The sequence below is a fragment of the Fringilla coelebs genome, assembly GCF_963513975.1.
Source record: "Fringilla coelebs genome assembly, chromosome: 3".
Taxonomy (NCBI): Eukaryota; Metazoa; Chordata; class Aves; order Passeriformes; family Fringillidae; genus Fringilla; species Fringilla coelebs.
The window spans coordinates 36,740,892-36,764,008 of record NC_140030.1 but is presented as its reverse complement, the minus strand read 5'-3'; the positions used below and the strand labels follow the sequence as shown (position 1 = coordinate 36,764,008).

The 23,117-nt window shown below is 36.4% G+C and overlaps 1 protein-coding gene across 1 annotated transcript in view; it reads left to right on the top strand.

Moving 5' to 3' along the window:
- RNGTT (RNA guanylyltransferase and 5'-phosphatase) overlaps positions 1–23,117 on the top strand; it is a 171,828-nt gene that overhangs the window by 62,961 nt on the left and 85,750 nt on the right. The window contains exons 11-12 of the mRNA XM_084202256.1: positions 365–529; positions 18,012–18,080. Coding sequence (XP_084058382.1) covers positions 365–529; positions 18,012–18,080 — 234 coding nt within the window. The remainder of the gene's footprint in view (positions 1–364; positions 530–18,011; positions 18,081–23,117) is intronic.

The following is a 23,117-nucleotide window of genomic DNA, read 5'->3' as shown; positions in this document are numbered from 1 at the left end:
ATTGTGAACAAAATTATCTAAATTACTTCAGAGGAAAGCTATGTGGAGAAGTATAGCTGCCATATAAAAGCTATAATTAGGGAGTATTTAAATTATTTTACTTAACTTTAAAGGTATTTAGGTGTTTAATTCATGTATGCTTGAATGCATATTATAGGTTTCTAGCTTTCTGTGAACTTTGATTTGGTTAAACCTCTTATAGCCCGAGAAAAAAATGTTTGAAAACTACGCATTTGGGAAAAAATTTAGTAACTTTGATAATTCTTCTATGTATCTGTAGTTTTCTATATCTTTTGTTAGGAAAACTTAGATTGTTCAAATAACTTGATGTTTGATTTTAATACTGATTTTTGTAACTTGGCAGGGCCAGCCTGTTGGAGACTGTGATTTTAATGTTCGACTTGCGTGTATAGAGAAAGAGATTATATTTCCACGACATGAAAAGATGAAAAGTGGTCTCATTGACAAAGCACAGGAACCGTTCAGTGTTCGAAACAAACCATTTTTTGACATCTACACTTCCAGAAAGGTAAGCTTGATTTCAGTTGTTTCACGTTGTGGTACTGGAGGCTGTATAACAGTGGTAGGTATAGGTTTTCCCTCAGCATTTTTGTTTTGTCTTCCAGTGAGTTCCTCTGCTAATCAAATGTTCAGTAATTGTTGTGGGGTGACTGGCAGCTTGGGATATTCTGAAAAGTGGGGTTTTTTTGTTTTATTACTTATCTCATATTACTTATATTTTATAAGTATTTTTAAAATATTTTTATACTTATATATTACTTATATTTATTACTTACTTTTAGAAAACAGTGTTTGAAGATATCAATAAATCTGAAGTACCAGGTAAAACTTTAAGGACCTTGCAATCTGCATTTGAGATGGTTGTGTTTCAAATGCAGTTCAGTCAACAACTTTTTACCCTAATGTGTTGCCACCACTTTAAAAGCATCTTTGAGATATGAATATCTATACACTTTTAATTTATTGGGATATTTGGGGTTGGTGTATGGCTTTTGGTTTTTTTTCCTTGGATTTTGGTTTTTTTTTTGGTTGGTTTGAGGTAGGTGTTTTAAGTATCAATCATGAAAGACTCTGAAGCCTTCAACACTTTGGAGTTTACGATGCACATTTTTTCTTTTAGTACAATGTACATTATAGCGTATTTTTGTCCTCATTTAAATCAGTTTTACCTAGTGAAATATGTTTTTTTTACTACTCATACAACAGAAAGCTTCTTAGGAGGCTTGAAATCTGATCATTGTTTTCAATAAGCCAGAAGTTTTATGTCAATATTTGAGAATTGTTTGTATGCCCTATGATAACTGTAAGGAGTTTTAGCTACCAGTACCAGTATTGATGTGAAGTCTTATCTAAGGCAATATTGGTAAACGCTTAAGAGAAATAATTACTGGTTCAAAATAGATTTCAAATCTGTATCTGCTCAAAAGAATAGTATTCATAAAAATATATTCTCAAAAGATCAATATACAAACTAAGAATTATTGTTGCTCTTACCTCAAAATACCTTTTCTATTTCATTACTTCTGAGTATGATTCCTGTAACACTTCCTTAGGGTAATGAAAAAAGCTTTGCATTTTCATATTCATCATAACTTTGTAAATTTTTCATTATGTATGGTCAGAATGGACTATAAAGAGTAATCCAGTCTATTGAAGCATTGCCCTTTTCTGAAAAAAGACTATTTAAAAATAGTATTGTTTTGCCCAAAGGATCTTTATCCTATTTTTATTTAGTCATCTCTGCAACTATAGCAACAAACGTAGTGATGAATGCCTCATCAGTATAGCTGAAAAAGTGAGGAGACTTCCTCTTGCATCAGTGATGAATGTCTTGAGAGGCTTTGCCAGCTCTATGTGCAGGACAGCAAGGTCTGCAGGAAGACAAGGAATTCCTTCTATCCTCTAAGTCTGTTCATATCCATTAATCCCTCTCCAGAGACAGGTGCTGCTGAATGGATCCTAAAGGATGACAAGTGGGACCTGCTTAGGTAGATCTTCTCCTTGTGTTCAATTAGATGTTTTTCTTTTTTTTTCCAAGAAGAGTTGGATCCTTTCATCTCTAGAAAGGATCTAGCAGGATCCTTCCTTTCTTGAGTATAATGAGCAGCTTTGTTGTGCTTTGTTACTGTGCGGGGTAAAACCATTACAAGATCCTCAAAGATTTACACCCTTGAGTGGTCTCAGAAAAGCTGTGATATTTTTAAGCCTGGGTTTCTTCCCTACTTTTTTTGCAATGTATTTCACTGAGAGAAGATGTGGCTTCTTAAGTCACCCCCAAGGCTTGTTGTTTTCGAAGATCAAGGAAGGTAGCAGTCCTTGGTCACAGATTAGATGGTTCTCTGATTGCACCAGCATATTCAAGAGTGAAAAAGTGGAAAACTCATGCCTTGTCAGAATGGGTTTCATCAAAACTTTTGGAGTATGATTTGGAGTTGCTTGGGTTTTTGTTTTTTTTTTTTTTTTTTTTATTATTTTGTGGGGGGGTTTTGTGGTTTTTTGTTTGTTTGTTTTTTCCATTGTAGCTGGGGTTTGCTTGGGATCAAGAAAAGAATCAAGTGTTCTTCATCACATCTTATTTTTGTTTTGAGAAGCTTTAATTTTTGAAACATGTTTTCAGGATGCAGTTTCAACTTCACAAGAGAATGCTCTAGACCTCTTTTTCACAGCCTCCATCCATCATTCCTTTCTATGATCTGAGTTAAGACATTCCATTCCATTCCATTCCATTCCATTCCATTCCATTCCATTCCATTCCATTCCATTCCATTCCATTCCATTCCATTCCATTCTTCTTATTAAAAATAAAAAATAATGTATCAGTAAATGTGTGTTAGATTGTGTGGACTGTAGGAAGATTACTCAAAAGGTGCCTCACTGCTATAGTTAATAGCAGAAAAAGTGGCTAAAACTTTTAATTATACCAGAAAAAAATTAGTGTTTTCCATGTAGACTTAATTGTTTTCAGTGAAAAAGTGGAAGTAATTATTTGAAACAGCAGTAAACTTTGTGCTGTGTTATATAATACATCCACTAATGAAAATGTTCTTCGAGTTATGGATTTGGAACTTTAATACCAGAATTAGATACTGACTGATTTTTTTTTTTAATCTGGAAATTAATTTACTGTGAAATGAAATGCAGTTTTAAAGTGCAATTATAAAGTATGACAGTGTTTGCAGTTGTGTCTTGAGATTTAGTTTTGGATTTTGGAAATAAAGGCTGTGTATTTAAAATATTGTCCTCAGGGTTATTTTAAGATGTTTGGATGGATTGTTATTTTTTGTAAGACTGAGTTTTAGTGGTAAGACAAAAGAAATGAACAATCACTGGAGAACAGGTTGTGTATTCTTAAAGTCTCTAAATATATTGCCTTGTTGAACTCTGATATTAATGAAGAAAGCAGTATCACTAAAGTTTTTTTTCCTCTATAATAAATTAAAAACAGGTTGATATTTTAGTGTTAACTGGGAACTTCCTTTTAATGTAGCTTCCAGGTTCTTTTAGACATTTTTGAGCAAAGTTTAATTTTTGGTATTTGTCATTACATTTGCATGATTGGTCACTTTTGTTGCGTAGCTTGCTTGTCTTGGTTTGGAAAGACAGGAGTCTGCTAAGGAAGGCAGGAGCTTCCCCTGAAATGGAGAATGCAAACCCTCCCCATCCCTCCGAATTGCTATAAATTTTAAATTAAGGAGCTGTCAGGCAAAAAATATGGGAGCAGGAAATAAGAGTTCTTTAATAGGGAAGAAAAAATAAAAGGATAAAATAAACAATGCCATACACTAGAACAAGACTGACAGAGTCAAAACTCAACCTGACACCCTGTTGGTCAGGGTATTGGTAGCAGTCCAGTTGAAAACGTTCTCCTGCTGTGGTTCTCCTGAGTGTCACGTGTGGTTCTGTTGGAGCAGGGGGTCCTGTAGTAAAGGATGTATTCTTCCTCCAAAGATCCAGTGGAAGAAGAGGCAGCTGCTGTTCCTCTGGGGAATCCAGTGGGAAGCCATGCTGGTGCTTCAGAACCTCTGGATTATATCTGGGTAGGAATGCTTGACTCCTCCCTCTGGGTGGAGCATCTCACAATGGGATGATACAGTTCTTATCAGTCATGCAGTGACATTCAATTGCCTGTTATCAGCAAATGTCCCCTGCTGAGGGAGGAGTGATTGTGGTCACTCGGAGAGAGAGATAAGGAAAATTGCCCACTTGACCAAAGACAATTGCCATACAGATGGTAAGAGAGTCTTGCCTTGTAATCTGGAACAGTGCTTTCTTTGCATTTATTGGTTTGCATCAGAATTCAAGGAGATGATATGGTCAAATTCTCCCACCCATTGTGTAAGGATTGCAGCAGTCAGTGGAGGAAGCTGAGTTTTAGGTTAGTGCTTTAAATGCTTCATACTCTTAGGCTTTGAACCATGGCCTTGTACTTACAGGAATATTCGGCTTTTCAGCAAGACTTTATTTTCATTATATTGAGCAGGAAATACAGGTGCATAGAAATAATTATATTCTTGGGAATGGTTCAACTCTTGGCTTTCCTTGCTTAAACCAATTCACAGTTCTCTTGCAAGGCTTTTTGCGTGGACAGTTTCAGTCTGAATGTCATCACTAAAGCCCATTGTCTAGTGAAAATTCTGTCTAGCAGGAGTAGGAAAAAAGTTCCTTTCTGTGCTGTCTGTGGTCCCATGGAGAATTGTGCCCATCACTCTCAATGGAACAAAAGGGCTAAAGGTTAAACAGTGGTACAGGTCAAGTGAGCAACCTTTTGCAAATGTTAGCACACTGTATGTCAATGACTTGTCAGTTCTTAGACCATTATCTGGTTTTGAAATGACAGCTTGTCCTAGAGGGATTAGAGAGAAGGTAATCTCTGCTAGAAGATTAAATGGTCTAGGATCCTTTTAAAAGTTTTCAGTTGAATTTGTGAACAGACAGGTGACTTACTTTGTTCTCCTTGTTTATTTGACATTTTGAGGTTTATTTTTACTTTTTAAAACTGTTTTTGTTGTAGTTAGGGGAGGTGGAATGTTTAGAGTTTTTACCAATAAAGGTATAGCTCCTGTTGAGATGGTTTGCTTTGAAAAATTCAGTGGCTTTGGACTTCTGATGATGGAGAAGAATGTGTTAAGCACACTTTGCTGCTGTTAATGTATTTTGCAGGCAGCTGAGGCAGCTGTAAGCTTGTATTTGCATTCCCTGAAAGAGTGAACCCTGATAAAGGGCAGAATATGCAGACATTGCTCCTCTGTGTCTGCCAAGAGAGCTGTTAACCAAAACTAACTGAAAATGACAAGGCCCTGTCTTATATCTCCAAGTTGCCTACAGACTTGGGATGATACAGGAGGAGAAGCTTTGCAGTCATGGGACAGAAGAATGGCATGGCAGCAATGGCGGTTGCAGAAGTGTCAAATACTCTGGCTATTTATTGAAGATCTTGAAATCCCCATCTCAGTGGAGAGGGAATGTTACCATCTGGAGGTTTTTTATTGCCAAGAAGACTTGTTTCCTCTGTTTTTATTTTTGTTTTGATTTTCTATGCCTTCAGGAGTAGTTTAATCGGCTCACCTTTCGATCCTGCATTTCCTGACCTAGATTGGCAGCCATTCCTCATGTCTGGCCTACATCATATTCTTCACTCCATCTGTTCCATTCCAAGGTTTTGGCCTATTTATCATCTAATCACCTTTTAATTGTCTTCTAAACCATGTCCCCTCTGCCATTTTGTTTCTGTTTGTTTTTATTTTTAATTTCTTACATTTCTTCCTCAGTCCTGTTCCATCTCCCCAAGAATGGAAAGTTTAATGGTGTAAAAGCAGTATTGCCTTATTTCACCCTTAGATGCTTTTGTGCTGGTGTAACCTTCACTTAAATCATCTTTTTGGCATGCTTTTCTTCTGTAAACACAAATAATCATTGATCTGAGGAATTTAGTAAACACATAGGGAATAAGAAGTGGCAAAGATGTTACCTGATACTAGAATTTGAAATCTTGGCAGCTGTCTTATATCCCAGCATGTTGTACTTCAGCCTGATTGTTCAAAGTTATTTTACCACATCAATTGTAAAGGTAAGTACAGCCAATCAGCCGAACTGCTAGCTTTGTAAATTGTAAGATAAAATAGGTGACTAAATTGCAGATTTTGAGCTGTGAATGCAGGTTACTGCCACTTGAAATTCAGTGCTTGAACTGTAGCTATTTCATGCAGCCAGCTGCAGCACTGCAATGATGTGAATACTATTCGGTAAATGTAAATTCTGTCAGTGGGAGGTTGAGGGTAGCAGAGGCTTTGTAAGCCAGTAATGGTGGGGTCCAGCTGCTTCTGACTGTTCCTTTATTTTCTGTGGGACAGGGAGACAGTAGCTACTTGCTTAGATTTGGGTTCCCTTAAGCTAGGGCAAACACTGGCTCAGCTGTAGCTAACTTCTCAGCCTCCTTGCTTTGCTGGAGTCACTTAAGGAGACCCATTCACGAAGAAGAATCTGTGTTTGTTTCCTGGAGTAAACAAAAGAGGATAAGGCTACTTGCTTTTGGTTATTATTATTTATGATCTTGAAGGTCAAATATAATATTTCATCGCAGTAGTATTTTGGTTAGGAAAGAAGTTTTTTTCTTTTTGTTTAAGAAATTATTCACATATTAGTTACATTTCACATTTGTCTGAAAGTGATCTACTGAAGTTAAAACAAACAGTCTTGGATATTTCCATGAAGGATTATTTTCATAACTTGTGGCCCATGTTAGATATTGCTAGTGGTACAAATTAAATTAATGTAGAATGATTCAGATGTGGAATATGTAATTAAATTCTGACTTGTCAAGCTATCATGTGAGAAAGAAAGCATTGAAACTAGTAGAAAAATAAAGCTGTATGGATGAAGTGTTCTACTTGGTGCACATTGTAAGTTTAAACATCAAGACAGTACATATTCAGCTTAGCTTTTAACAATTAAACATTAGATTTGAACATTCTAACATTTTTGTAAATTGTTTCTTTTGTATTTTGTACAGTAGAAATATTATATACCTTTCTAAGTAGGAAAAGTGTCTTTAACAATGATTTCTTCTTTCAGTTTTATGGTGTATTACCAAATCAGGGAAATGCAAATCTGTTTGGACCTATTTACCAGTTGGTATGCCAGTATGGGCAATTGAATTGTATATTTGATATCTTCTGAATTAGTTAGAAGACTCAGCTGTGGTGACTAAGTGGGTCACTCCACTCATTAATGGAGGGGCAACTGTTTAATATTGTCCATTGTGCCACTTCACAGCCTGTCACTTTCCAAACTGCCTTCTGGCAATGCAGCTCCACAGGGAAGCCATCAGCCTTCTCCTATTGGAATGACGTTCAAGAGACATGCACTTAATTTGGATAAAATGAATAAAAGCACAAAGAAAATGGTAAAGATGGGGGTGAAATTTAAAGCAACTTATTATGATGCAAGATTATAGGACATTGCTGCTAGCTGTTTCTTTTCTTGTAATATGCTCAATTTTGAGAAAAAACCCCAAAACCAGACCTTGAACAAAATTAATCTTTAAAATAAAGAAATTACAAAATCTTAGCATTTTAGTATTATGGCTTTACAGTTTTAAATTCAACTTTGTAGCAAATAAAGCCCTGAAGTGCCATTGCACAGCAGAAGAATCTGATTTTTTAAACATCCAGAATATAAAGCTAAACCTTAATTTTTGTGCTAAAATCTGTGCTTCAGGCCCAGCATAAAATATTAGCCCAGTTTGAATCAGGAATTGGAACAGTAAGTGTATGAAAACATTATGTTCTTGTATATCAGTTTTGTGTCTGAGTGAATTATTGTATAAACTATATATACAGTTTTGTCTTTGTTGACAAGTCTATTAGAAATGCTTAATAAAATAAAATCCTCAATTATCTGACTTAATTAAAACAGACCTATCCACGATTTTGGCAACCAGAGACCAGATTACATTGGAACAGTTTATGCAGGGGCTGGATAACAGATTTACACAGGGGCTGGGTAACAGATAAACCTTATCAAGTATGTAACCGTGGAAGGTCATTCAGCCCCATTGTACTCAAACCAGTGCCAGGCACTTCCATTTGAAATCAGAACTATTGAATGTAGTATTTGGTCAAACCCAGAGTATTAGGGGGCTTGCAAGCATCAGTGTAAGGAGAGCCATGCTCAGTTGAAGACATTAGACTTTACCGAGTATCTTTCGTCCATTCAGGAATGTCATAGATTGCAGCTAATGTGAAAGCATTAGCTAGTGGAGCCTATTAAATCTCCTCTGGCTCCAGCAACACTGTAATCTCAGATGGGTGTGTTCTGCCAGGTAGGAGAGTGTGGGGAGAATGATGTGAGTGATATCCCCATGCCTAAAAGAAAGAAAATGAAGGCACCATGCAGTTTGAAACAGAGAACTGTGAAGAGCACAGTACATGAAATGGCCAAGCCATGAAATATATTGCTGTTTCTTTATCAGGAAAAATAAATATGAAATATTGCTGTTTGGCTGGGTCATTCCCACAAAGCTTTGAGGAGTCCACATTTCTCTAATTTTGAAGCTATCACGAAAGTCAAAGTTTCTTGGAGGAGTTTATTTTTGTTACTTGAAAGAAGCATTTGAAAACATTGCAGTTAATTGATGTCAGTTTCTCAATTGTGTTTTTGAGAAGAGATTGACAGTGAGAAATGCCTCATGCTTATTTTGAATTCAGGAATGCAGATGTGCTGTCAAATTAAGCATTAACACACGTAGTGCCTATGTTATTCTTGGGTATTGTTTTGAATATATCAAGTGTGTAACCTTTAGAGTTGCTCTCTCAGAACCAGCACATGGGTGATAGCTTAGTCGGGCTCTTACTGTAGCATGCTCTAGGTTTTTCTAAGATGTCTCCAAATAATTAAGAAACATGGCATACAGCTAGTGTTATTAGCATATTTGAAGAGTGCTGGTAATGAATTAGCTGCAAAGCGAACAGGATATTAAAAAAAAAAAATTAGAACCATCAAACTTGATTCCCTGCCACCCTCACAATGTATTTTACTCTTGTCCACAATAGCTCCTTTTTCCTGTGTGGCTGGGTAGTGAAATCAAGCTAGTGTGGTACTTTGACTTTCACATCCAAAGTTGCATCCCAACATGCTTTTTCCTAAGAAGTGCCTCATGGCACAAAGCAAGCTACAGGGTTAAATTTCTTTGACTTTCTTGCTTGGAGGTGTTGCTCATTCCCTATCACATGAGTATAAACTGGAATTTCTATTGCCTTCCTCTCCTGGAAAAAATATATGGACTCCACTGAAGGCTTTTCTGCAGAATTGCTGTTCTAAAAGGTAATGAGGAGTGGTGTCATTAGAATGCTAATGACCAGTCACTAGTAGTTTGGGCCCTTGTCAGTCATTGACTATGAAATTATATATGGGCAAGTGGTTGAGAAAGAGACACTCTGCAGTAGTTGTGGTTTTTGGAATTATGTTATTTTTGGTCTATGGTCTGCTGACTAGCATTAAGTCTTCAGCATATTTGACTCTTACATGTTTGATTTTGACACAAAGGAGTCTGGGAGCCTTGCACATTATCTTTTTCAGCAGGAAACAGACTACTTGGAGCAAAAGTGCAGACTGCAGGTACCAGTGGCAGCCTAGATCTGCAGCCTTTCAGCTTCATCCACTTGGAATGCAAGAGTACCATCAAATGTGAACATGTTTATAATATATCTGAGAGAGCTGTTGTACCGATGAGATATGTAAATGCTTCTTTCAATGCTCCTGCTGAGTTTCTATCTAGTTGTAGACAGAGGGGAAGTACATAGTTGCCAGAGCAAACCCAGAATTAGGTCACCTTCCTTCCTCTCTGTGCATGCACCTGTCTGTTGCCACTTCATGTTATTTCAACTTTGCTGCTCACACTGTTACTGGTGCAGAGCTTGTGGAGGTTCAGTGGAAGTGCCCAGGTGACTTCCTGTCCTGCTATAATGGGCTATACACGGGAGAGGGGACCCCTGGTAAATCTGACCTCCATGAGGTGCTGGGAAATACTAGAAAGTGACCTTCCCACAAAAGGACTTCTTACCATTGTCTGTAATTAAAACAAATGGAAGGCTGTCAGTGAATGGTGTTTTGTGGAATATGAATTTCAGATTGAGCATCCTCTAACAGTGTTTTGCTAGATGAGCCGTTAGGACCATATGTATTTGAATACCATGAGCGATGCTCCAAAGGGTAAAACAGTGTATTGTCTACAGGAATGGTTGCTAAACATCCATGGAGGAGTGTAGAGAGGAAGCTATGCATACTCCTCTTGCAGAAAAATATTTGTTCCTAGAAACTGGTCAGTCTGTGAAGTATTCAGTATTATTAAACACACCTTTGACTGACCTTTCAAAAGAGAGAAACATGCCTTACATGCTCGCTCATTTTGGGCTACAAGTTTCCTATCTTTAGCAGGTCTTTAGTACTGGATTCTGGTTTAGTGTGTTTAAAATTATTAGGGTATTCCTTATGGAATTCTTAAAACATACTTCAGTGACCAGTTGTTGCCAATGTGTTTTTGTTGTGGCTGTTGGCTATTCCTACACCTAACAGATGGCACTCGTGTACATTGACAAGCTGTGGGATAGCTGAGCATTACTAATAAAACCTATCACATGTTAAACTTGACCTGACATTAATCAAGTTTTGAATGCTACAAATGATTCATGGATAATAATTAGTCTCTTGATCATATTAGTGATCATCAGTCTCACAATGGTGCCATTATCTGCTTTCATTCTTATAGGGAACAAATCTATTGCCATAATTAGGTGTTTTTTATGTCTTTTGAGCCAAAATGTTCTGTATGATTAACTTGGTAAAGAGGTTATTTTTAGTCTTTCAGTATGATTGATTTCAGAGCTTCTAGTAAATTAACAAACTGAAAGGCTTTCCATAAAATAATATTTTATAAAAAGTATATATTTTTAAATTTTATCAACTGAAAAAAATTCCCATGTGTCTTTACACAGTCATTTGGTATACTTTTCATCAACATATGATCCAGCTGTTGCCAGAGATTACACAGTTCAAAATAGTGGTGATTTTGTTCAACAGGTGAACCTTGGGAGTTTACTTTTACTCTTTTTGTTTAGTTACTGGGTTACTGGTTGACATCAAGTGCTTTCAATAGGTAAGTGTTCATACAGACATAATAATGTTTGCAGCTTTTCTGGTTTTGTCTAGAATTAGCATCTTGAGTTGGATGGCTGTGTGAAAGCTAGGATTTGAGCTTTGAGCATGAATTTTTTAAAGGATTTTCATACCGTTTTACAGCCCAAAAGCATGAAATTTCTTTTTAAGTAATGAGCAAGTGAGAAGTTTATACTTTGTGTTCCTTATGTAGTTAGGGCAAAGTAGATAATTTCACTGGTTTACTAAAAATGTAGCAGTTATCTTCAATATGTGTTGGTTCCTAATTAGCATAGGAAACTTCTTTAAGCAATTACTTCTTAGAGAGCTCAGTTTTTAATTTATTTTCTACAGTTTTTGATCCTACTTTTCCTTTATGCATATTTTAGATCATTGACATAGACCAGGAAATATTTTGTTACTTCATGGTTTTTTTTAGTATATTAGCTTAAGAATATTTAGTATGAGCTGTGGTTTTCTGACTGTACTCTCAGTTATTATCATGCATTTTCTTTCTTGCCTTTTATTGCTAGTAAGACAAATATAGCTAAATACAATGACTAATGGAGGAGGATGCATTATAGTATTGGACATTACCCTGATGCAGATGCACTTCAACTCATACTGTTCTTACTCCATTTATTTGATGTAAGGTAGCATATCATATTTTGATTAGGAAATGAGACTGATGCAGGGGAAACCAGGTCATGTTAAATTATTGAAAATTTGCTTTTCAGCATTTTTATAGGTCATTTGGAGGAAAACTTGAAATCATGTAAATGAGAGATCACTTGTGGTTTTGAGAGGGAAATGAATGTTAACAATGAAGCAGAAATCTTTACTTTATGACCATGTGTTAAGTCACACTCCTAAGACCATGGGCCGTGATTTCAGGATATTCAGAGTTACTTGGAAGGAGCCAACTTGAGGCAAGCAGCCAATTGTAATAATCCATTGGCTGGTCAAATACTTTGGCAAGTGCTCAAGTATGCAGAGATCTCCTTGAAAGGAGACTCCTGTGGAAGAGAACAGGGAGTGCATTTTTTCTTGCTGCTGTGGCCCTTCTGGAATATTCTGTCTAGTCTAAATGACATGGTTTCATTTGATAAAAAAATGGTATCTGTGGGATAGCTTTTGAGGACACATTGAAATATTTGAAGAGTTACATCTGCTTTCTTGTAAAATGTTTGAAAAGTGAACCTTGTTTCTAAAAGAAAAAACCTCTAAGAGGTGTCTTGGTCAGAGTCTAAAAAAGAGCAAGGAAGAAAAGTTGAAGGAAGAAAAAAATTGCTAAGAAATAGGAATTAATTTTTAATTGCAGTACTTCATTGGACAGCTTAATGAAGATTGTGATTCTCCATCAGAGCATGCTGTAATTTGAGATTGCAGAGCTTTCTAAATAAATTACTTGGCACTTGAGCATATCACTTGAAGAGGAACTTAAATATGCGTGAGAGGAGAAGGTTTCAACCTCATAGCTGTCTGAAAGTTAGTATGAAATGGTGATCCAAATTATATCTGGTTTGGAGCAGGGAGGGTAGGAAGCAATAGAACTGCCAGAGATGTCTTTGATCCTCTCCCACCTGCCCCCAGATTGTTAATTTGCACTAGGTTTGTTTAGATCAGCTGTTTTACTTGCAATGCAAATGTTAGATGAGTTGTTGGTATCCTGAATGTGAAAAAGATAAAAGTCTGCATGGATTGAGTTTCATGTGTTTGTTTTTGGTTTTTTTTTCCCCCTTTTTAAAATCTATACTTCAGAAGGTGTGTGCATGAATTCCCCAGTCACTAAAGTTTGTTTTGAAAGTTTTACCATGTATTTGTAGTAATTCAGTCAGTGAACTGAAGTCAAAACTTCTCAGAACACTTTGGTTTGGGCACTATTTCTGTTAAAATGTGAACTAGCCAACTTCTATTTGTGGAAAGTTTGAGATTCTGGGTTTAATTTTTTAAATAATTATGAAAGTTTTCTCCCCTATGACACAGTTACTCACGTGGTTTGATGATTTTTTGCTTTGAGAATGAAAGCAGCTGTTTGTTTCTTGATACCTTCTCTGCTTTTAGACACAAAATAAACCAAAGAAGACATGGTGCTGCAGAACAGGGGAAACTGGAATGATCCTGGCGAGGAGGAAGGAGCTACAGCTGTAGTTTAGAGGACCACTTCCCTCACTTGACATTAAACTGCATTTGATAGTATTTTGAAGCATTGCACAGCAGCCTGTGTATCATCTGAAAGGAAGCTTATACCCCAGAAAATGCATGCTAAATTCTTTTCTAGGAGGCCTCCTTTAGAAAATATACTGTTTGCAAGCTGGAGTTTAGAATTTAGTAGCTTGGATGATAGCTCCATCATTGCCTGATACAGACTGATGTATTTTTGGGAAATGTGATAGTTGGGATGAATCTGAGCCAGACTATTTTTGCATTATTTTAACTGATCTTAGCATAAAAATCATTCTGTGGCATTTCTGATGTCATTCAAAAACAGGATTTATGAAGATTTATGTAGTAGGTTATCTACAGAGATGTATGAGCTCATGTTTATAAACTTGACAGTTGTCAGGATGTGAGAATTTCTTTGAGGCTGATGGTGAGGGCTGTCATCCTTGGAGAAAATGATAGTCCTTTAAGTTGGACTGAAACCTAAGATGGTGAAGATGCTGGCTCTGTGAAGTTAGGAATGACAGTAGGCCCATGTATGAAGGTGTTTTATGTTCTGGCTGACTGGCAATTCAATTAATAGTTTATTTGTAACTAATACTTTAGAGTGAAGTATATTCCCTGTTACAGCTCTCTGTGGAGTGAACAGGTCCAGATGATCAGTAATTTGAAGGTGGGTCTGGAAAACTCCATAGGGACTGCAGGCAGAGTTGTCCTATCTTGACTTGAAGTGAAGCATATAGCAGTTCTGAAATTGAAAAAGCAAGGAAAAGGGACATGTATTTTTCTTGTACTATAACATTCAAAGGGATTTTTTTCTGTATCCCCAAGTATTTCAGGAGGCTAGGCTGCAGTGTCAGTTCTGAATCAGAAATACAGTCAAAATGGTTAGCAGTATTTGGATATTGTGACACAGGAGATCAATAATTGAGATGTGTGTGAAAGGACCTTAGTAAAATTATTTTGTTGAAAGTCAGTATGACTTTGCAGAGTCATCATTATATTTTAGAATCCTCATAACTCACACTGTGTTGTGTTTCCATGAGATTTTTTTTTTTTTTTTTAGTAAGGGAAAGGAAAAGGCACAGTAGTACCTGCTGGACTTATTTATTTTATGAATAATATAATATCATTGGACTCATAGAATTATTTGTCTTGGCTCAGAAATACCAAAACACTAATGAAAACCTACTAGCATTGTCTAAATTTTCTCCACTTCCTGCTGAAGGAGCAAAGTGATTTCTTTGTTGGTATAAGTACAGAGAGATCTCTAAAGCATGAATTTTCAATTATCCACAGAAGAACTGCTGACTGGTTCAGTGTTTTAGCAAAATCAGCTTCCACAAGTTATTAGTGTTCTTTTGCTCCTCTTCTTCTCAGTGGTTAAGGAGCAAGGAGAAATCCTGTTACTCATCATACAGCTCCACTCAATCCATGCAATATACCATTCTTTTGCTTAGAGAAGCGTTATTAGATGTAGGGATAATTTTAAATTTGGTTGAAAAGTATGAAAGGAAGAGTTTAAATAATAAACTGTAATATGAGTATATGGCTTATTGCAGTGTTCACAGGGAAGAAGGAAGCTGAAAGGAGTAAACAAAGTGGATCTCAGGTGGAATTAGATGCCATGAGGCAACATGGAATTGGATGCCAGAAGAGCTGGTTCACATGCATCATTTACCCATTTTTTATAAATGTCATTGAGATGCATTGCACTTTATCTGATCCATGGCAGTCATCCCAGTCAAGCAGGTGTGCCATTTATCATGGTGCTGGTTAAAAAAGACCATTCTGTTCAAGTTAATTAGAAATTTGAATGTGTGGAACGTTGAACAACGTTTTTTAAAAGATGAACCATGATATTTGCATTTGAAGTTCATAAACTGAAAAAATGTAACTTTTATAGAGTAAAAAATACTAGCTTGTATGTCAAACATTCCTTTTCTGCTCATTTCCATGTCATTCCAAATCTGCAATATTCAATGTCTGTGTATTCTGCTGTTCACAGACAACCTTTGCATAGTTTCATTCTCAAGAAAATTTTTATGGGAATAATTCCAGGGAAAATATACATTCCTTCCTCCATTCCCTCCCCCCAGTTGCTAATCCTTCCTAGTCAAAATTCCTTTCTAGAGAGAGTGTTATCATTCAAGTACATGTAATTGATATAATGAGAACGAAAGCAGAATAACTGTGAGTACAAAGAAGTGTAGTTATCTGTTGAGGCTTGCTCTGGATTTAAAATCCTTTTGTCTTTGATGTCCAATTGACACTTGGGAGGAGCTGTCTTAGTGAAAACACTTGGACCTCCAAACAGAACATGTTTGACTCTGAAACTGGTTGGGAGCTTGATGGGACAGATTCCTTTACATTTTGTAATTCTGTCTAAGTAGTGAATGAAAAGTACCAGAATGTATTTCTGAAATGGAAAAATTTTAATTTATATTTTCCTCTTGATTTATCAAGTTGTAATAGTACTTGAATGTAGTTTTCTAAAACTACGTGTTCACCAGAGTGGAGAGAGTTGCAGGCCAAACAGCATGATAATTATTTTCTGTTTTTGCACATACTCCAACTTTGAAGATTGTTTCTATATTCTTAAGTTTTTTTGGGGGATGGAATACATAATTCAGTTCTGTAAGCTCCAACACGGAAGTAACTGTCTCCTCAAATTGTAATTTCCTTAACAACTTCAAAAACAGAGGCAGAAACAGAGGTGATTGATTCCTTTCCTTGCCACTTTGATCAATGCCTTTGGATAAGCTTGTCAGAAGTTTATAAAATGTAGTCTTAACTAATTAGAAGTTTCTGTTTTGTTTTTCTTTCCTTTTTTTTTTTTTGTTGTTTGTTTTTTAAATATCATTATTCCTTAATATAACATTATTTAGTGAGAGGTTTTTTGGTATCTGAATTTAATGAAATCAGTCTTGTGCATTTTTGTAAGTTTGAAGCATACTCTTATTACAGATGACTGGCCAGTCAGTTTTGGAACTGCTAAGTGACTTGCAAGTGATCCATGGAAGACTTAGTTTGTGTAGAAATTTTAAAACCCCATTTTTTAAAAAACTTTTTGACATGTGTTTAAATATTTTTCCAATGCACTCATTGCTCTAATAAAAACAACGGATTGTTAAAGACTAACAATAGATTTATGAAGTAATTTGGGATTATTTTATTATTATTCTGTGTAGTCATGTGGTAGCAGATGCATTACATTGTGAACATCAGCTGTAAATTTCAAGACAGCAACAGGTTGTAACAGCAAGGGGCAGCTTCAAGTTTCAATTATGGGTTTTCTCTTCTGAACAATTTTGTTTCATTGAATAGTTTCTTACTCAGAATTAAATATTCTTAAAATACTTTTCCACTTGAGAGTACTCTCATAGTGTGTTTTTTCCAGTTAAATTTTATCTAAAAGCTGAATAGTGAAAGCTTTCTTTGTTGTTGGAAATATAGGCTCAAATATAGGCTAATGACTGGATAAGAGAAAAAGCTAGCTTTTTATAGCAAGATGATCAGTCATTCTGTGCACACAGTTACAGGTTTAAGTGAAATATGTTGAATCATTATTGTTTGAAGTATTTGTCCAACAGGCTTTTGATCCACAAAACATAAAATTTCATTGCCTTTACTTGTACAACCTTAATAAGATACAAATGTTAGTTCTCAGCTCCTTTTGTATTTTATTGGCTTCATTTGAATAATTTAGTAATAAGTTGGTCAGCAGGTTGTTAAGTTGAGCTCTAGAAAGGAAATTGTACAAAATTTTCAAACCAGGCCAAAATGATGCTTTTAAAACTGACTGTGATTTACTGGTTCTGTATTTGCTATGTTTTATCACCATGTGGTTACTTTTACACCAAAGTTATTCAAATATTACTAAAAGTATCTACAACTTCAGACAGAGTCTTCATTTCAACAGTAAAACAAATAGAAATTAATAAAGAGGTATTTTGGTAATTCTCCTAATTTTTGCTATTACTTGTCAGTTGTAATTCTCCTTGGTTATTTGCGTTTCCTTAGGCAAGTTAGAATTTAATATGGAAGTATATAATCAATTCTCCTAACTGTTGACTAGCTGGTTTCAGCAGTTTGTTTAATTAGATGGTTTTTTCTCTGGTAAATTCATCTTGATGGGTATATTTACCTCCATACAGAATTCACAGTCTTTGAAAGCATTAAGTAGAATATTCAATATTTGTAGTCAAGATACAAATTAATTCAAAGAGTTGGTTTTACAGTCATATAGCTGTGTTACTGGTTTATGCCCTAGTTAGGAAGTCTGTCAAACATGAATTTCAAATGATGCCCTGAAGTATTTTTCAGGAAACAAGTTCAATCTAAAGTTCTACTTGTGTGTTAAAATGACAAATGGATTTTTTAATTTGCAAATGACTGGAGTGTCCTGTATTAGAATTGATATTTCTTAGTTTTCTAGTATATAGAATCATCTTGGTTTCTAAGTATTTCTTTTTTGACAAAGGATTTTCTAGCCTTGAGTATTCTTTGTAGAAACTGCTACTTTGTTGACGTTGGCATTTCTCAAGCTCTAACGTTAAACCATAAATAAGCTGTTTACTGGCAAACAATTGCAGTAGTGGCATATAATCCACTGCTACTTACTTTGATGTGCATTTCTCTATGGAAAAAGATTTTCTTTCTCTTTTGTTCTACAGCTCCTGGAAGGAAACTTTGCCAGGGAAGTTAGCCATGAAGTGGATGGACTGATATTTCAGCCTACAGGAGTAAGTAGCATAAGGAATGGATTTTTTTCTCCCTTTAGTTCCAAATGAAATTCTCACTCTCCCTCCCCACTCATCCATCTACTCGCTAGCTAATCTTTGTTTTGGTCAGGATTACTTTGCAGTCTTGTTTCTGACTAGTTGCTGTCTCATTTGTAGTATGTGTGATTTCTTACTAATCAACGGTGGTAGCCTTCAGGAATCATCTCATGGCTTTTTAGAGATGTACTGTGGATGTGTGCTGCTAAGTAATGAAGAATTTTCTATGACTGCATGCATTCCTTGAATCTTTTAACCATTGATTTGAGCTCTCATGTTATTTTGATTTTCAAAGATGTTCACACATGAAAATTTCATTAAAATTTGTGACTCATGTTGTTTCAGTGCAATTGAAACATGATAAATTCTTGAGCCATGTCTGCCAGTGTAAAAGTATATGAGTGGCCTGGGGAGAAGTTACCAGAAGTACTGCAGACAACCAGAAAATATAATGCAAGTGGTTCTCAAGCTAACATGGCCTCATCCATTCTATTACTACTCCTGTTGCATCACATACAGTGGATACACTGCAGTGTGTATTGTATATTGGCATAGATCATGGCTGTAGCAGCATCCATCTTGACTTTTTTCTTAGCTTGTAAATCATAGGATGGTTTGAATTGGAAGGGACTGTAGAGATCATCTAATTCCAGTCCCCTGCCAGAGAGGGGTAGGGACACATTTTACCCCATTCAGCCTGGCCTGGAACTTCCAGGGATGAGCATCCACAGCTTCTCTGGACAACCTGTTTCAGTGCCTGACCACCCTCATAATAAAGAATTTCTTCTGAATATCTAATCTAAACCAGCTCTCTTGCAATTTTGAAGCCATTCTCTCTTGTCCTGTCAATACATGCCCTTGTCAAAAATCCCTCTCCATCTGTTTTTTAGGCCCTTCTTGGATATTGGAAGGCTGCTCTAAGGTCTCCCTGGAGCCTTCTCTTGTCCAGGTTAAACACCCCTAACTCCTTCAGCCTGTCTTTGTAGGAGGGGTGCTCCAGGCCTGAGATCGCCTCAGTGGCCTTTCTCTGGGCTTGTTCTAGTAGGTCTGTGTCTTTCTTATGCTGGGGGGCACAGAGCTGGACACAGCCCACCAGGTGGGGTCTCATGACAGCAGAGGGGCAGAATCACCTCCCTTGCCCTGCTGCCCTTGCTTCCTGTGATGCAGTCCAGCGTGTGATTGGCTTTCTGGTCTGCAAGTGTACACTGCCAGCTTCTGTTGAGCTTTTCGTCCACAAACACCCCCAAATCTTTCTCCCCAGGGAGAGAATCTTGATCCATTCTCCACCCAGTTTGCGTTTGTGCTTGGGTTTGTCCTGACCCTGGTGCAGGATCTTGCATTTGGCCTTGTTGAACTTGGATGTTTGCAGAAGCCCACCTCAAGCCTATCAGAGGCCTTCTGGATGGCATCCCTTACCTCCAGAGTGTTGACTGAATCAAGCAAGGAATTGTTTTCAATTATCTCAAATTTGTCAGATATTTCTACCATTCCAGTTACTCGTGGAAAGTACATGTGAATACTTTTCCAGTTGAAACATATTTTTCCTGGTCTTCCTGTACTGTAGATCTTGGCAAGGGGTGATGGCTCTCCCATCTGGAAATAAGATACACCTCTCTATTTCAAGTTCTACATCAGCTAGCTAAGCAATTAGGCCACATACTTTTTTTTTTTTTTTTTGTAATACATAGCCATTTCCAATTTAAAGCAGAACTACTAGGTTAAAGAGAGTTCACACTTTCATAAGAAATCCTGATGATATCTTAGTATGCTGTTACAATTTAAAGCAATTGTAAAAGTTTCTCAGAAGCACTTCCCTGAAAATTGAAGGTTAAGCTAAGCAGAGTTACTACAGCTAAATTTGAAATTACCTTTTCTAGTTGAAATTATCTTGGTGAAGAATGTATCTCTTAGTCACTGTTACAGGAAATCAATATCTGATATGTTTTGTTTCTAGAATTTGTGTTTTCTGACTTAGCACACTAAAAAATTTATAACCCAACTAAACCAATTTTCTTTTATAAATGCCTATAAAGGTTATTAATCTTTAATGTATTTGTTTAATTTAATGTTCAAATTTTAATATTGTTTTTGAGTTATGGAATATAAGTTTGTTGCTTCTGTTAAGCTGATTTTCCTTGATGGAGCAATATGCAGTTTTCTCAGTGTAATGACTTTCTTAGTTGAGTAAGTATAAGTAATTGTGCTGGTTTTCCACTACAGTAATATATTTAGGGTGAAAAATATTATTGTAGACCTGTTACTTGGGAAAGAAGCATTAAAGCTGAATAACTGAAAAGGATGAAGCTGATAGAGATGGCTTTTTTATGTGATACAGAGGGAATAAATAAATAGGCAACAGTACAAGAGCAACAGTATAACAGTGCATAAATGACCCCTCGAAAATACAAGCTGAAGTAATTTTTGTGTTGTAGTTGAATGCATGATGTATTAGATCTTTTCAGAGAGAAAACAACAACCTCCTGTTGCTGATTGGGGTGTAAAGCCCTGAACTTTGGTTATTGCGAGGATTAGAGACCTTTATAAGACCTGTTTGTCTCAAGTTAAGAGACCATGACAAATCCAGAAGAAAATTAAGAACCATATTTGTTGACAAAATTGATCTTGCAGAAAAAAAAAAGGATAGACAGAAATGAAGCTGAGTTTTAGAAGATCAGAGAAATTCAAGAACATCTTTTGGGAAGCTCCTGAAATCCAGTGTGTATTTTGAGGAGTATCCAAATGTAGACAGGAATTGAAGCAAAATAATCATAAAGAAGAATGAAGTGGCAGCAGAGGAGCATAAACAGAATGTCAACACGTACAGGCAGAAAATTCTTTGGGGAAAATTGCCCACATGTACCATATTTTTGGTAGGTGAAGAAGAATGCAGAAGTTAACTATTTAATACAAGGAGAGTTGAGCTTATTAGCTCATAATGTTTGAAAGTCTTTTCTGAGTTTCCCTTCCCCTCTGCCCTTGTTCACTCAGAGGCATTCCTCTTGTTGTCTGGTCTCAGACAAAGGCATCCAGTCCTGAGTATATGGATATTCCCTGCTAGCTACAGGCAGCACTGTTACTGGGAGTCAATATGGATGAAGAAAGGATATTAGTTATTTTGAAGTTTGGTTTTATTCTGATTTGCAATAAAACTAAAAATATCCAAGATTATCTGTGAATATGCTTTTAGCCTCTAAGAGTTCTTGGTTTTTTCACTTTTCTCTTTGGTTTGAAGAGATTTGGCATCAAGTGCCTCTAGTCCAGTTTTGAGAAATTGGTATGCTTTAATGAAAAGGGACTTCTGAAACAGTTTTTCTACTGAACCTAGGGTTTCAGTTAGATGTAAGAAAGTTTGTTTTCTTCTGTTAGTATGCCTATCTAAATTCTTACTTAGAATAGCAAGGTTCCTGAAGCAGAAGTTATTTTGCACTGTGATTCATGATGGTAGAAACATTAAGGAGTAAGGAGATTGTTTTCTGCCTGTGCAGGTTAGTTTATTTTGCAAGATCAGAATAACTGAGCATTATTATTCCTAATTCATTGGTTACTTGAGTTACTTATATTGGTTATTGCTCAGGGTATATAAAGGTTTTCATTTCACAGTGACAGTTGAAAGGCAATGGCTGAGGCATCCCATCTCCTTCTGATTTCTTCCCTTCTCAGTGTGAAAGCTTTGACAGATCATGAGGAGTGTATTTAGTGGACGTGATGGATGTTTTTGCCTCGTTTATGATTTAAGAATAACTTGTAGGTAGCTTGATGGGAGGTGTGGTTCTTAAGCAATTTCTGCATTAACATATCCTACTCTTAACAACTCCATTGCAAGAGACAAATATCTTCTTACTGTTGGTTCTCTTCTTCCCTTTGTACTCTTTCCTTTACTCTTTTTCTTTTCATGCACTCTCTTTATCCAGCAGCCCTTTCCTCATTCCTTTTGATTTCCCTTCTCTGTTGCTTCTCTCTGACACTTCTTTTCCTTGCATCATTGTCTATCCATTTAAGATCCTATCACTATTACTCCCATATGTCTTAATCAGCTCTATTCCATCTGATCAACTTTCTGGTTCCTCTACCTGTAACAGGTTGGCAGAGCAGGGCCCAAAGGTAAGTGCTAAGTAGGAGTAAGACAGAGCAGCAGTAAACTTCATGGACAGGGATTTCAGCCTGGGATCATGCCCCAGACAAAGAGTGAGTTCGTTTAAAGGTGAAAGCCACATGCCTTATTAACAGAGTCCAAATGTTTGTGTAAGGATTGGAAGCTTTCAGTCCTTTTTTTTAAATGTTGCTTCTAAACAGGAAACTTCTAACATTTGTTCTAGAACACTTGCAGGTTACCAGCCGGTATGTTTTTAAAGAAAATCTCAGAAATTTCTGATGGCAGAATTCACTCTCTGGCCTCTGTCCACTCATCAGTGAAATTACTTTTCATGTCTACCTTGTAAATTGTACTTTTGCTAAATATCTCAGACTGTCTAATTTTTATGCTAGTAATCTCCTAATAACCAGCTTTCTTGCTGAGTAAAACTATTGCTTTTCCTTTGCTTTGGGAAAGGATGAAGGAATTATTTTCTTTAGCCAAATAAATGAAGACTCGCTGGCCATCAGTTAGGAAGGCCTAAGGACAGATTTTTAACATCTGTGGAAAGCTTGTATCAAAATTTAAAATCTTGTGGTTTGTGTTTGCCTCCTGAGCTCAGTTACATTTTTGCATTGGCTCCGGCTGATTTCTGTTTGGTAGTCCTCCATGCTCTCATTTTGGATGAGAAATAAAGTCCATTTGTGTGGAACTGGGATTTTTAGAGGGAAGGACGAAGGGCAGCTGCTGAGCTCTGTTCTTCTAAGATAAATGTTATTTTAAAGAACAGCTGAATTATTTAACACATAACTCCCCTTACTGAATACTAATGGAAAGCTTAGCCTTTAAAATGAAAGAATAATGAATAGGTTTTTATAACTGAATAACATTGCATGAGTTATTACTATATCTTCCTTCCCTTCCCTTGG